The sequence below is a fragment of the Arachis ipaensis genome, chromosome B10 (genome assembly GCF_000816755.2).
Source record: "Arachis ipaensis cultivar K30076 chromosome B10, Araip1.1, whole genome shotgun sequence".
NCBI classification, from domain to species: Eukaryota; Viridiplantae; Streptophyta; class Magnoliopsida; order Fabales; family Fabaceae; genus Arachis; species Arachis ipaensis.
In genome coordinates, this window is record NC_029794.2 from 15,410,648 (window position 1) to 15,424,725 (window position 14,078).

Genomic DNA, 14,078 nt, shown 5'->3' on the forward strand with positions numbered 1-14,078 from the left:
TTGGATACTAATTTCAAAGAAATTTGCAAATTCCAAATATTGCTATAGAATATATTTTATTGAATAACAATTGAAAATCCTAGAAGACGAACCAGAAATTTCAATCATTTTTCATATTTATATACCCAAAAGAATATAGTTTCAATTTCTCGTTTATAGAAAATTTTTAGGATTACTTATTCTCTCTTTTTTTAAAAAGTCATATTTATGTTATATTATAAGGATATACCAAAGGTATCCAAATGGGTCTGGTTACAGATCGCGGGTGGAATCTCTTCCAGCCACACTAGACTTGGTCTGGTAAAAGCCAGATTTGCAAGTGTGTGGGCTGCTAAATTGCACTTCTCTTTACATGTGTAATATGGCAACTTCTAAAGCTAATAAAAAAGGCCTTGATATTTGACACTAGGAGCCCAAAACTATTATTATTCGACCAATCTGTTTGGTCGAATGATTAGTTCACTCGTCCACTTAAACAAGTATTGAAGATTTAAATCCCACCTTGTGCATACAACAACTCATTAGTTAACGACAAACATTTTAAAAGATCTTACTTAAGTTGTTTATCTAAATTTGCCTAAGTGAAAGAACTACAAACATGACCCAAATCAATCAAAACTCTCATTTTTTTTTTTGTTTCCTATGGTATCCCCTAACCCAACAGATAAGGGATTAATCCGTCGCAATTAGAGGTGTTCATGGTTTGGTTAATCCAAAAACCAAACCAGTTTTTTGGTTAACCAAAAATACAGTATTGGTTAATTAATCAAATTAGTTTTACATGATGAAACCGGTTATTAACCGGTTAGTAAAATTCAAAACCGGTTTTTAACCGGTTATTAAAGCGAAAACCGGTTTTTAAAAAACCGGTTTTTACATTAAAACCGGTTTTTGTACCAAAAAACCAAAAACCGATTTTTATACTAAAAAATTGGTTTTTATACCATAAAATTGGTTTTTACATGTAAAAATAGATTTTTACACAAAAATTAATATTTTTACATACAAAAACCCAAATTTTTAAACCTTTTTTAATTGAATTTTTTTAATCTAAATTTTTTTTCTTTCTAAATGATACGAGTAACATTTGTAAATAATGAAATCCCTTCCATTGCTTTCGTTCCTTTTTCTTTCTTATCTATCTTCAGTATTTTCTATAAATAAATTTCTTTCTAAATGATACGAGTAACTTTTTCTTATCTCCTTCTTTTCATCTCTCTCATTTTCTCTCCTCTTCCTCTTCTCTCTCTCTTTCTTCCTTTTCCCTCTTTCTCCCCCTCCCCTCTCTTAGAGAGAGAGCCTCTCTATCTATCTCTCTCTCCCCTTCCCCTCTTTCTCCCCCTCCCTTTTCTTTCTCTCTATCCTTCTCTCCCCATGCTCTCTCTCTCTCTCTCTCCCTCCCTCTTTCTCTCTCCCCTCCTCTCCCTCCTCTCTTCCCTCCTCTCATTTCTCTCTCCTTCTCTTTTTCTCTCTCTCTCCCTTCTCTCTTTCTCCCTCTTTATCCTCTTTTTCTTCCTCTTTCTCTCTCTTTTTCTCTCTCTCTCTCCTATCCTTCTTCCCTCTTATCTCTCTTCTTTTTTCTTTCTCCTCCTCTATCTTCTCCTCCTCTCTCTATTCTCTCTTGCTTTAGAGAGAAGAGGAGAAAGAGATAGAAGAGGGATAGAGATTGAGATAAGGTTGAGAGAGAAAGAGAAAAGAGAGAGTAAGAAAAGAAAGAGAAGAAGGAGAGAAAAGGCAGAGAGGAGGAAGAGGAGAGAGAGAAAATGGGAGAGAAAGAGAAAGAAGAAAAGGAAAGAGAGAGGAGTGAGAGAGAGAAAGAGAGAAAAGAGAGAGAGAGAGAGAGAGAAAGAAAGGGGAGGAAAAGGAGAAAGAGGGAGAGAGAGAGAGAGGGGAAGGAGAGGGGAGAGAGCGAGAGAAGGAAAAATAGAGGAGAAAGGAGAAAGATATGTGAGAGAGAGAGAGAGAAGGAGAGGAGAGGAGAGAGAGAGATAGGAGGGGAGAGAGAGGAGGAGGAGAGACAAAAAAAGGAAAGAGATGATTAGAGAGATGAAGGAGAGGAGGGAAAGGAAGAGAGAGAAGGGAGGGGGGAGAAGGCGAGAGAGATAGAGAGAAAGAGAGAGAGGGAGAGGAGAGAGAGAGAGGGAAGGGGAGAGAGAGGGAGAGAAGGATAGAGAGACAAGAGAGAGAGAAAGAAAGACGAGGTGGAGAGAGAGAGAGAGAGAAAGGAGGGAGAAGGGAGGAGAGAGAGAGAGAAAGAGAGAGAGAAGGGGGGGAAAAAGAGGGAGAGAGAGAAGCGGAGAGAGAGAGGGAAAGGAGAGAGAGAATGGGAGAGGAGATAAAGAGAAAAATGAGTGAGAGAGAGAGAGAGAGAGAGAGGGGGGGGGAAGGAAGGGGGAGAGAGGGAGAAGGGAGAGAAATAGAGGGGAAAAGAAGAGAGAGAAGGGGAGAGAGAGAGAGAAAGAGAGAGAGAGAGAAAGAAGGGAGGGAGAGAGAAAGAAAGAGGAAGGGAGAGAGAATATGTAATTTAATTTTGAAATTAGATTTTGATTTTAATTTGATTTTGGTTAACCGGTTAAAAACTAATTTTTTTTAATTTGATTTTGATTAACCAATTCTAAAAAATATGAATATAATTTTTAAAATTATTTTATTAAACTGGTTAACCAAAATGTGGTTATGATTTTTTAACCGGTTAACCACATTTTGGTTTTTTTTTTATGAACACCCCTAGTCGCAATACTAAGCTCCATTTAAGGGTTTTCCCCTAGCCAATAGGTTGCTGCATACACAAGACGAGATTCGAACCCCCAAAACTTGCTTTAGCATACTAGTGAATTAACCACTACACCAACCCAGCTTATAGAACTCTCATATTTATACCACCGAAAATAGCATCCTAGATATGTGGGATTATCACTTTTTTTATTCACATTATTTTTTTGAATGCTTAAAAGTCAATGCACGGTTTGAATATTCTACACCAAATATGTAATTGCATTTTCAAATTTTATGATGGAACTTGTGTTCTACGACGAACAGAAGCCAAGTTAATTAACAAAGCTTCATGTTGCTTTTGTCAAGTCCTACTGTCCAAGTCAATAAACAAAAGAAAAACAACATATAAATCAGCACAAATTTACAAAGAGGGATAAGCTCAACTAGTAAGTAAAGCTGTTGTAAAAATTCTTAATGCTATTTATAAATATTATAGTATGCTTTCCATGAAGAGAACAAGTTCCAAACCTTTCGATTTCACAGCTGAGAGAAAAAGACAACACAACAAGGGTGCAGTAACAAGCTTTTGGTGAAGCCAAACATCCTGTGCTTAAATGACAAAATGTGGTGAATTGGAAGCAAACATAAAACATGCATCCAGACCTTTCATTGAGATGGTGGTGGAGACGGTACGTCTCCTCGCATAATCCTCCACGGACCCCAATAAAACTTTGGTTCCATGAGAGGCACAACTCTGCCTGGATGCTCTTCCCAATACTTTTCCTGCAGCGATATTTTAAGATCCATCACATAAATTTGACTTTCAAATGTAGATCCTTATCACATATATTTGAGGTTATTAACTTATTATTGCTATAAATTCCCATGGTGATCTAAAATGTAGCAAGAGATGTGGAAAATTTCATGATAAAAATATTTAGAAATGAATTGAGTGATATCCATCCAACATGATCAGTCACTACAGCACTAATGAATTTGGCAATCCAACACTCCAAGAGAGGGGACGCGTGCAAGAAAAAAAGAGGAATCAGCAATCAAGTGATTCAAGAAGCCCTTAGGCATCTTGTTAATTGGCAGGTAGATTGCAAGCCCATAAATATCCTTTAGGCAAAGGTATTATGGATTCCGAGATTATTGCTTTTGTAGGTAAATGGTTGTTATTCTATCTGAATCGAATCTCTAGATATAGGCTTCAATAGAATGGGTGGATGACCTTGGGCAGCGTTTGTTTACAAGCACAAGACACTAAGACACGAACACAGAGATACAAATCGTGTTTGATGAATAAGACATGGATAGAGTCATTGTGTCTTGGGACATTGAATTAGTGTATTTTGTGTCTTTCCTGTATTTTGTGTCCTTCTCGTCAGGAAAGACACTGGACAAAGACACAACTTATTTTTTCTTTTTTCCTTTTATCGTCACTATCAATTTTTCATAATTATATCTTTTACCATTCTATTTTTCTTTCTTAATTTTATGTGAAGAAAAAAAAAGGTAAATTGGACTTTTATTATTTGTTCTATATTATATCAGTTTATCACCGAACAACATATAAAAACACTAATTTTTGTGTCCTTTTTTCAGTGTCCTATCTTGTTCTATTCTCAAAACCAAATGCAGCCTTGGGGTGAATGCTACACATTTGAATGTTAGAACTTCTAGTCCAACCAAATCTATGAGATTATCTGCCGAACTGAACCTAGAGTCCTACACACCAATGTTTTGCCATTCTTTCTCCTTAAAAACTCATCGAACAGCACAAATAGTGAACATCATTTGGCACGACTATTTATCTAAAACTACTCATTCCGTTATTCCCTTGCTGTCACAATTGAGACCCAAAAGAACAAAGGATTAAAAAAATGATCACAAGAAAAGAAAACAGAAAAGATAAAGACAAATAAATGAAAGGAATAAGATCAAGAATATCATAGAAGAAGAACCTTGTGGAGTTGTTCAGTGATGGCAGCCCCAACAACTCCAGTGTAGAAAGCAGCTATATAAATTGTGACTAAAGGTGTAAAGGATTTGGGCCTTCTATAAGGCGCCACCATGTCCCAAAGAAAGGTTTTCTCCCATTTTGTGTACAAGTAATCTGCATATTTTCTCCACAAGTAGCTTGCCATTTCAATGGCCTCCCGTTCAATTATCGCAAGACAAAACAATATCTGTAGAGAGAAAATAATTTAGAAGTTTGATAGGAAACTAAAATAAAATTTTTAATTCAATTCATACACATACAAGAGTAATGTTGGTAAATACAGTTCAATGCCAAAGTTTTGACAAGAACCATGGGATATGAAACCAAATAATAAAGTGATTTACTAATTTTCGTGTCCAAAGTATAGTTTCACTTATAAATGAATTCAAAAGTCATTTTGATTTCAGAAAAGTAGTTCTCAAATCTAAGTTTACTCTAAAATCTAAATGAATCGAAGATCAAGGTTTATACCTCCTTTCACAATTATCCAGACAAGAAATCATCTCAAAATGGAAGGCTAATGAAAAGTTTTTTCATTTGTGTCTCCCACTTCCAGAACTAGAAAACACTAACTGTTAGCAAAAATAACATCTAGACATCGATATATCAACAAAGGTGTTGAATGTATAACCAAGAGATTTTTTAAGTAGAACCAGCTAAAACTAAATATAGGTAATTATCACACACAGACATTGGTGATTCAATTTTCTTGTAAGGCAGCAAACCCAAAAGTTGATCTCTCAGGGAAATCTGTTATTAGCATGCAACCAATTGTTCCTAATTCAGACATAGAACTAAGAATTAAGACCCATTTCCTTCCTATTTAGTCAATCCTACAAGTCATTGCTACAATAAATTATCATTAACGAGAGTTAACTGGACTCAATAAGGTCAATAAATTTGACTTAAAGGCCTTCAAAATCCCAAAACAACTCCCTAATTATACTAAATTTATTCCCCTGTTTTACCTTGCACATAATGTCTGAATTCCTTATCATCTCTACCCAAACCTCCAAAGCAGGGGAAGTGATGTCGCTACTCCTAAATTTGATATTGTCACTCCCTTCTTGTGCTATTTTTCTAAATTATCCTTTATCCTTATTATTTTATAATTTTCTTTCCTACAATAATAAGAGGAAATTTCCCCCTTATCTTTAGTAAGCATAAGTTCAAATGAACATAACAAATTATTTAGGCAGCAAAATATCTCAGGAGTAAACAAACCATTCAAACATAATTATTAGAACTGAACTGGTAATTGAACCGGTTGGACCACTGGGTCACTAGTTGAACCGGTTGACCAGGTCTCACTTAAATAATCAATTGTCCAGAGATTAATCAAGAAAAAGAAAAATCCTGAAAATTGAAGTTATAATACAAAGGCTGAAATTATCACTTTTCTGTTTTTCAAAGTAATATTCCATTGGAAAATAAACTAATATAGCAGAATTCCAATAATTTTTTTGTGGAGATGAACATATTCCTCTAGAAAAGCCTAAGTCACATCCATAAACCCGAAGAGGGTGATGAGGAGCAAAAAAACTACAACAATCAGCAGCAACAGGATGAAAAGATACAACCAGAACAAGAATACAAACCGCAGATCAATCAACACAAAACAAAGTAACTAGTAACTCCTAACACAAAAAATCCACTAGCTACTGGCACGGAACAAAAAAGCTTCAATGATCAATTATCTTGACTTCCCTGCCTCGTTTCCAAGACTCCTTATAAAATGAAATCAGCCTTTTCATCTCCTCCATAATCACAGATTCATTGTTGAATATTTTCTTATTTCTAGTTTTCCATATAGTCACTCACTCTTTTTGTGCACTTTTTAGCATCTTTGTTCTAAATATGCAAAGGAAAACAAAAGGGCCAAAGAACAGAACATAGAAGATCCTTCCTAAATGAAAAACAAAACAAATATAACAAAAAAACTTCAACTCAAATGAAAATTCCATGTTGAAACTGCTAGAACCTTCTCATCTTCTCTCTTTTTAAAACAAACTCTTATGAATTACCACTGACCTCCAAATCAAACTATTGCAAAGTGATTAATCCACTGAGGAAATTAAAGAGTGCTACACAACACCAGAAGAAAGACCTTTTTATTGAATCTTTATCATTTGATTATCAAGCTAGGAGACAAATTAAAGGTTTTTCTCTTTTCAATTCTACGTTCAAGCTTGTAGCAGACCAGAATCAACAGAGTAATACCGTTGAAATAGTCTTCCTTCTTAATTCTTATATACCTCAGAGAATTTCCTACAAAATGAATATTGAACACAACACACAGCCTTAAAACAAAAACAAAACAACACTCAGAAATCATCACCTCTTCCAAACACAGCCTTAAAACAAAACAGAACAACACTCAGAGTTTGAGCATTGATCACAAAAAATTGATTTCTGAAACAAAACAAAAACTGCAGAACAACATTCAGAGTTCGAGCATTGATCACAAAAAAATGATTTTCGGAACAAAACAAACAATTAACAAAACAATGAAAACAGGATTTTTTTTTCCTTCAGAAGAAGAAACCAATGAAAACATGAAGCATATAATAAATCAATGATCACCAATATCCAGCAATAATCTCAAAGACAACAATAAATACACAACAACAATTTAGCAAATAAACAGGAACAAGACCTAAATAGAAAATCCAACAAATTAAGTCGCAGCAACCTAACAATTTGGCAAATTAAAGAAACAGCAGCCCAACAATTTTTAGCAAATTATCAACTTAACAAGTTCAAGAACAGAAAATCACAACAAAAACAAAAAAAATTAAAAGTAACAGAAGAACAACAGAACAACAACACGAGAACAATTAGCAAATTAACAAGTTCACAATAACAGTTAAATTTTACCAGAAGAACACTAATGCAAGTGGAATCATCATGCTAATATGTTTTCTGCAAAGATGCTATTTGTGCAGCTAAAATTTCCTAATTACTATGATCCAATTATTCTAACTTCACATGCAATCAACTTACTAAGTTTCTAAAAGCTAGAAATTATAAAACCAACTAGAAATATGATTAAAGCATTTCATCAAACATGTTGAGTGCGGTAAAATTAAAACGAAATAAGAGAATTCAAAGCTTAATTTCAATGTGATAGAGAAGAGAACATAACTATTGTAACTTTAATTCAGTCTATGAAAAAATCCAAACCACTACCAAATCAAATAATTACTTATTGTAATAGAAATCAGAAGTTGCAGAGTTTGAAGCAGAGTATTGGTGTTGTGTGAGTGTATTGTCTGGTGGCGGGTTTAGGGAACTCACGACGACAAAAGAAAGCAGTTCGACGGCTAGGTGGAGCGCGCGGGTTAGTCGCAGAGTTTGAATCAGAGCAACGTGGCTTCCAGACGAACGCGAATGCGAACTCGAACGGTGAACGCCGAGCGAACGTGAACGGTGAACGGCGAAGAACGCGAACGTGAACAGCAAACAAACGGCGACGGAAGCGCGGCTGAGCAGACAAAGACGACGGACGCCAAGCTCGAGGAAGCAGCCGCGATCGGTGACAGCGAACAGGGGTTGAAGAGTTGGAGCACGAGGGAAGCTAGATGACGGGTGGCGAACTTTGAGTGCGACGGCCGGCGGCAGTATGCCACTCCTTGCGGCGGTGGTGTGGTGCAGGCTTACAGTGCTAGGGTTTTTGGGTTGGGTTTGTGTGATTTCTTTCTGAATGAAAGAAAGAAAGAAAGGGAGAAAGAAACGAAGGAGCTTCCTTTTTTGTAAACCGGCCGGGTCCGGTTCGGTCCGACGGGCCGGTTCTCGGTCGGATCAACAATTTTTCACTGGTTTTTTAATTAACAGTTTTACATATTTGATTGGACTGTTAATGTTGTCGGTTTGCGATTGAATCGGTTTGACCGATCGATCCGGTCCGATTTTTAGAACATTGGAAAAACTAACTATTCTTTATCGAAATAGAAAAATGATGATATAATTTTAAAAGGTCTTGATTAACTAAAAAGTTTAGAATTAAAAATTTAAAATATATATTTTTACTAATATTTTAAAAATATCTAGCTATTCTAAACAATATGGAACTGAAACAATAAGTATTTTGTAAATTTTAACTCTATCATGAATATTTTTATTTTGTTTTTATATTAAAATATTAAAATTAAAATAAGTTAAATAGAAGTAAATTATTTGCTGAAAGATATCAATATGTATTTTAATTTGCATATATACTAGTAATAAGCCAATTAGCTTGGTGGTTGAGGCTACCCCTCGTATCCTTAAGGGAGGGGGTTCAAATCCAATAATTTCATTTTGAAGAAATTTTGAAATTGTAACGGTTCGGTCAGATCGGTCTTTATCGAGTTTGACTGATTTCTATCGGTTCATTCTGAATTTGACCGGTTCGTACCGATTTTTACTTTGTGCGGTCCAATTATCAGACTGGACCGATATATAATTTGATTCACAGATTTTTCGGTCAAACCGACCAGTCTGGTCTGGTTTTGATAACAATGGTTTAAAAATCATATGATTTGATTTTTTTTTTTTACCAAAGATAGGAGACTCGAACCCGCAACTTCTTAATTGAGTATGGGGAGACTATGCCATTTGAGCTATTACTCATTGGCGATTTGATTACTTTTTATTTTCGAACATAAATGATAAAAATATTTTTTAATTTTTATAATTTAATATAAATCTTTCATCTCAATTGAAAAATCTTAAAATTACATTATTAAGCTAACTACGATAAACATTAACCATTGAGAGACTCTTTTATTTCTTTATTCATGATTCATTATCTACATTTCATAGATAATATGCAAATTGGTAAATCCTAAAGTTTACATGACTAAATTAACTATCGTAAATGTTAATTATAAGGCGACCTTTTTATTTCTTATCCACGATTTCAGCATCGTGAACACTAACATAAATATTAATTTAAATCCTCTTATTTATCTTTAAGTGTTTATGTAATGACTCAACTCTTAGCCCGTTATGAAAAAAGCTAGTAGCTAAGTGCTGTTGTTCAATTTATCTTAGGGACTCTAGACCATATATTAAATATATACATATGAGCCTGTAGCACTAGTTGAGATCGCGTATTTAATCAAATATATCGAAATAATTATAAGTTAAACAGATAATATATGAAGCATGTAAACATATAAAGGCATAGCAAAACATAGTCATATCATATGTAGGCTCAGTTTATTATATAACTATAATTCATACATCACTACTTAATTTTAAATATTTACAAACTCTATTGTTTATACTAACAAGCCCTGACTCACAAGAACCACCCTAGTCTAAGACCCATTCTAAATTACATATATTAAATATTTACAAAAGAGATAGCCCTCTAAAAAGTTTATACAATACGAGGGCAAGTACCACTACGACGACTACTACTACTACTGTTGCTGCTACTACGGATGATTATGGATAACTGGAAGTTGAGGAAACACTATGCTGAAGTAGAGAAAGTCACTATGACATGTCTGCGATGTTGCTGTTGTTTGCCTTCCCAACGGATTCCTCTTCCCCTATCTCAAAAGAGCTGTTGTACATGTCTGCCATCATCTGGTCAATCTACGCCTACGAGCTATCCTCCGATGAGGATGAGGATCCAAAGCCCTTGGGAATCCCTAGTCCATCGATCTCTCCCCAAGAGTTGTTGATTGGTTTGGCTATAGGGAATGGTGGTGGATCAGCGGGCATAGGTACATCGAGAATCACTGGCTCCTGATCGGGTCGAATCATGGTGGGTACTTGAGCACATCAATTATCGGGGACTTTGGTATGGGCTCCAACATGTTCAAAGAATAAGGCGGAAAAGGATATTGGCCTCCGCCAAGGTGAAGCTCTGATAGTAATATATCATATGGTATATTAGGGTCAAACTCCGGGCTAAGCAAAGTGTGAGAGAAAGGACGATTAGAAAGATAGTAAATGTACGTATGTGGACTACTCCAAAACACCGCACCTCCCATCGTAGGATCTACGTATCTGCCATATGTTGGGTATTCAAAGAATATCACGCCGATCCTCATCTGCAGAGGTGGAAAAATAAGGGGATGAGAAGTTAAGGTTCTCAACACGGTACTACACGGAAACCTAAATGGATCTGTAGCCTAAGTCTAAATGTTTGCAAGGTCATAACTGTAATTCACACACAAACAAGTACAAACACAAGTATAAAACAAAATAACAATTATATATACAAATAAACAATCACAAACAGAAAAATGCAGCAAGTATGATGCATGCATGATCCTATGCAGGCCATAACCTTTAAACCCGAAGTGCTCTAATATTTTTGGCTGTTTCATACAAAATTCAGAGGCAAATAAACTTCATATTTTACTTAAATAATAAGCCAAAAATAGAGTTACATCACAAAATTTTTAGAATTACAAACAAGCACAAATTCACCACAAAGTGACTCATATGAACACCAAATCAAACACAAAAATATTCTAACTAATCCTAATCCTTACCTCTTATTTAATTCATCCCTTAAACACTTTAAATACCATAAATTACTCAAATAAAATCAAGAACATAGCTAGTGATGGTGGAACTTTCTTGGTCAAAACTAGTGTCACAAAAATGATGGATTTTAGTCACTTTGGGCTTGAATTTCCTTGGCTCCTTAGGCGTACTCCATATGTCCTTCAATATGGGTTTCTTAGACATAGAAGAGAGTAAAAATTCATCTTAAATTCAGCTTGAAAAACCAAAATGAAGAGGCGATGAACAAATGCTTACCTTGTTAGAATTTTGTATGAAAATGTAAGAATTAGCAAGAATGAACAAGGAGTTGTGCTTGAATGACTTGAACTCTTGAATAACAAGAGAAGAACAATAGAAAAACTACTTCAATGTAGACTGAAAGAGTAGAAAATCCTCTCTTCCTCTCTCTAAAACACGGCAATTTATCTCTCTTTTTGTCTAATGTTTTCATCATTGCTAAATGATTCTCTTGAAGTTTGGCTTGATTTAATGTGGTAAAAGGCTGTGAAAAATCAGAGGAGAATGAGCTGAAAAAAATGAGAGAAGGGGCGTGATTCCTAGGAAGCATAGTCAGACTCGTAATGACATATTTATCCGCAGTTAATTGCGGTTAATTACTCGAGATTAAAAATACTGCAGAGAGGGATAAATAGTAGAGATAATCTCAGCCATATGAGTGAGAGAGAGGGACGTGTTTCTTGAGAAACAAGCAAGAAAATTCGGGGTCTCTAGGAAGTATTTGCGGAATACTAGTCAGAAATTCGCTTCGGATTAACTTTTACCGCGTGGTAAAATAATGAGCGGCTGAGATTTATTCTTAAAGGAATAAAATCAAGAATGAATAACTAATAATAATCTTGGAACACAATTACCAAGGTAGAAATTTCTTTTACCGCTGATTCTAAGATTTTTTGTTGCTAACTTTTTTCCAACGCGTGCAAAAACGTCATTAAAAGTGAATTTCGGCTCAAAGAGTCTTTAGTGAGGAATAATGGACCAATGGGGAGTGGATATTTAATTCTACTAGTCAAATTTGATTTAGATGGAGTAATTATCCTCGTAAAGTTAAATTTAACCTGTTAATTACCATTTTTTAATTTATTTTCGTTTTTTCCACCATTGGGACTGCCTTGCTAGTTCTTGATGGACTATGGTCACGGGTTTTACATAATAAATTACAAAATAGCCAGAAAAATCAGTTTACCAAAAATCGGGTCCTTACATTCTAACCTCTCTAAAATAAATTTTATCCTCAAAATTTAGTACCTGTGAACAATTGTGGAAAATCTGTCCTCATAATAGTCTCTAACTTTCATGTGTACTCTTTGGCTCAATCTCGTCCCTAAGCAACTTTCACTAACTCTTAGTTGTTTGACACTCCGATTGGCTATCTTGATGGGTGGTATTCGAAATTTCAAGTTATTCTGTATCAGTATTGTCTCAGGCTCTAGGTTATGACTCTTATCATGATTATATTTTTTAAACTAGGAGATGTGAAATACATTATGAAGATTGGACAGATAAGGGGGAAGAGCTATTTGTTAAGCTACTGAACCTACTCTCTTAAGAATCTGAAAATGACCTATATACCTAGGCTCAACTTCTTGGTCTTAAGACTACGACCTACTCCAGTGGTTCGTGTAACCTTAAGAAAAATATGGTCACTCTCACTAAACTCTAAAGGTTTTCTTATCCTATCGGCATAGCTCTTCTGCCGGGTTTGGACCATTAGAATTTTTTCGCAAATGCTCTTAATCTATTCCGTCATTTCCTAAACTAATTCCGGTCCCAAAATACTGGGTTCTTTTCCTTCGCACTAACATAGCAGAAATTGATATTTGCGCTCGTAAGGTACTTCATACGATGCCATCTTGATATTTGCATGAAAGCTGTTGTTGTAAGAAAACTCTACAAGCAACAAGTATCTATCCCAACTTCTCTTTTTGTCCAATGCACAAGTCGTCATCATATTTTCCAGGGTCTGAATTGTTCTTTCTGACTGGCCGTCATTCTGTGGGGGTGATTAGCTGTGCTCATGTGTATAGGTGGGTTCCTAATAGATTCTAAAGTGAATCTCGGGTCTCTGTCAGACACAAGGTTGGATGGTACGCTGTGTAACCTGACTATTTTCTAAATATAGAGCTGTGCGAGTTTTTCTAGAGAATAATCCATCCGAATCAGTAGAAAGTGGGCAGACTTAGTTAATCTATCCATTATTTATAAGTTGTGCTCATTGTATTATGAAGTTCATTATTTATATTCCTAAACTTTTAAGATATTGGCACCAAATAAACTTAGAAAATATTTTGAAGTTAAGAATTTTTTTTTTTTGACATAATTGCTAATTGTGGTAGCACAAATAACTTTAACTACTAGCCTATTTTGTGCAACATTACAACTTTTTAAAAAATAGGAATAGAATACTTGAATTTTCTATGATATTTCTTCTTTAAGTATTGCAAAGTATTAGAAGCTGCAAATTAAAATTTTGTAAATAATCCACGTTGACCATAATTTACAAATTTGACTTCATAAATCACTTGATTGCATTATATGCAAGTTTCAAAGTGTTGCCTTTATAAAAATTTACACAAATATTTTTAATTATTTATGTAAAAAATTTTATGTTAAATGAAAGTTTTCGCATCTCTTTAAACAACACCGGCTGGTTCTTTTCTTCATCGTTAAAGAATGATCATAAAATATAATACCTACAAATAAATTAAATTAATATCTTATATGATCAAAAGTAAAATATAAAATTTAAACTAATAAATATGTTTTTAAAAGTTTTATTAAAAATTTAATTATAAAAAATATGTAATTTATTAAATTTTATTTACTTGAG

General features: G+C 34.7%; 1 protein-coding gene across 7 annotated transcripts; it reads right to left on the reverse strand.

Moving 5' to 3' along the window:
* LOC107623768 (uncharacterized protein At4g29660) lies at positions 2,972-8,420 on the reverse strand. 7 transcript variants are annotated; one of them, XM_021113225.1, is made up of 5 exons: positions 8,018-8,420; positions 4,683-4,907; positions 3,379-3,498; positions 3,244-3,258; positions 2,972-3,086 (listed from the first exon to the last, which is right to left on the reverse strand). In XM_021113225.1, exons 2-3 carry the CDS (start codon positions 4,863-4,865, stop codon positions 3,382-3,384), a joined length of 300 nt encoding a protein of 99 aa, XP_020968884.1. In that variant the 5' UTR covers positions 4,866-4,907; positions 8,018-8,420; the 3' UTR covers positions 2,972-3,086; positions 3,244-3,258; positions 3,379-3,381. The 7 variants fall into 7 exon arrangements, with proteins under 7 accessions (XP_020968884.1, XP_016181623.1, XP_020968882.1 ...); XM_016326137.2 differs by lacking the exon at positions 3,244-3,258; XM_021113223.1 differs by adding an exon at positions 6,941-6,988 and having other exon boundaries at positions 2,974-3,498; positions 8,018-8,177.